The sequence below is a fragment of the Antrostomus carolinensis genome, unplaced genomic scaffold (assembly GCF_000700745.2).
Source record: "Antrostomus carolinensis isolate BGI_N321 unplaced genomic scaffold, ASM70074v2 scaffold37520, whole genome shotgun sequence".
Lineage (NCBI taxonomy): Eukaryota > Metazoa > Chordata > Aves > Caprimulgiformes > Caprimulgidae > Antrostomus > Antrostomus carolinensis.
The window spans coordinates 49,854-51,358 of record NW_010287065.1 but is presented as its reverse complement, the minus strand read 5'-3'; the positions used below and the strand labels follow the sequence as shown (position 1 = coordinate 51,358).

The 1,505-nt window shown below is 60.9% G+C and overlaps 1 protein-coding gene across 1 annotated transcript in view; it reads left to right on the top strand.

Annotated features, from left to right (window-relative positions):
* The window catches only part of LOC104532974 (protein unc-13 homolog D), a 3,547-nt gene that overhangs the window by 704 nt on the left and 1,338 nt on the right, over positions 1–1,505 (top strand). Inside the window, 5 exon segments of the mRNA XM_029087532.1 lie at positions 195–274; positions 477–582; positions 664–735; positions 860–943; positions 1,214–1,334. Of these exon segments, the coding sequence (XP_028943365.1) occupies positions 195–274; positions 477–582; positions 664–735; positions 860–943; positions 1,214–1,334 (463 nt within the window).

Sequence of the window (1,505 nt, the reverse complement as noted above, 5' to 3'; positions counted from 1 at the left end):
CCCAGCCTGTGTTGGCAGCAGGACCAGACCAGGCACAGCCTGCCCATGTCCTCACTGTGGGAAGAAGCCTCTCTGGACACCCCCCTCCCCAATCCTGCTGGCTCCAGTCAGCAGTGCCCTGCCCCTCTCCCCACTGTACCCTGCTGGGTATGGCCCCCTGTGCCCTCCCCAACACCCCTCTCCTCCTGCTGCAGTCCATCATCCCACTCATGAAGTTCCTGGAGTCAGAGCTGCAGTATCTCAACGAGCACCTGGTCCAGGAGAACTTCAAAAGGTGATCAGGACCCTGGGGATGCACTATGGTGGGGACCAGCAGTGTCACCGTCCCTTGGCAGGAGTGTCCCCCCCAGCTCTGGGGCTGACTGCTCAGCCCAGTGGGATGAGCTGGTTCCCTCTGGAGCTTTGCAAAGCCCCTTGGCTGAGGACCAAAGCCCCCCAAACCCCCAACTGACAACCTTCCTCCCTCATCTCCACAGCCTCCTCGCTCTCCTCTGGCATCACACCTTGGCCGTGCTGTCGGCAGCCACGGGGCAGCAGGTCCCCTCCACCCAGTGCTACAAGAAGCTGCATTGTGCCCTGAAGGTACTGGGAGGGGGGACAGGGAGGTCTCTCTCCAGCAGGGATGGGTGTTTGGGTGCCAGCTAACAGCAATGTTCTCCCCAGAGCCTGGAGCTCTGCTTCCACGCCGAGGGCTGTGGGCTGCCGCTGGAGACCCTCCACACTGCGACCTTCTTGGTACGAGGTGCTGGAGACAGGGGGGGGGGTCCCCAAAGTTTCCTTTGGGTGCTCTTCAGGGAGAGCATCCCTGGGCTGCAGACCCTTCCATGTGCTTGACTGTCACCTCTCATCCTCCCCGCAGTCCTTGGAGACTCACCTGGCCCTTTGCTCTGCCACCAGCCGCAAGCTCATCCAGAAATACTTCAGCAACAGGATCCAGCAGCAGGTAGGAGTCAGGATGGTGCCCCCAGCCCCTTCCCACACTCTGCTCAAGGCTGCCCAGCACTGCCCGCCTGTGGAAACGTGGGATTTCCCCACCTCCCTCCCAGTCCTGCGGCTGTTGGGACTGGTTTTACCCCAGCAGTGGGCAGGAGGGGGTTCAGTTGCATCCCAGAGGGTGTCCCTCACCTCTCGGTACCCCAAAACCAGACCCCAGGCACCCCCTCTGTGTGTGTGCCAAAAGACAACGCTGTTATTTTTACACCCCACCCCTCAGTTGGACACCAGCTCGGAGAAGTACGGGGCTGTGACCATCAAAGCTCTGTACCGCCCTTCGGAGCAGAAACTCCGCGTGGAAGTTCTCAACGCTGTCAACCTCATCCCGCTGGACTCCAACGGTGCGTGTGGGTGGGCTGGGGGGCCCCACCACCCCAGAACCCCCCTGTCCTCTGTCCCCAGTACACCCCTGGGGAGGAGAGATACTGACAGAGCTCAGAGTATTGGGTCTTGAATTGCTTTTGCATCCAAGAAGTGGATTTAGGGAAGAAGGGGGTTGTTGTCCTGGCCTG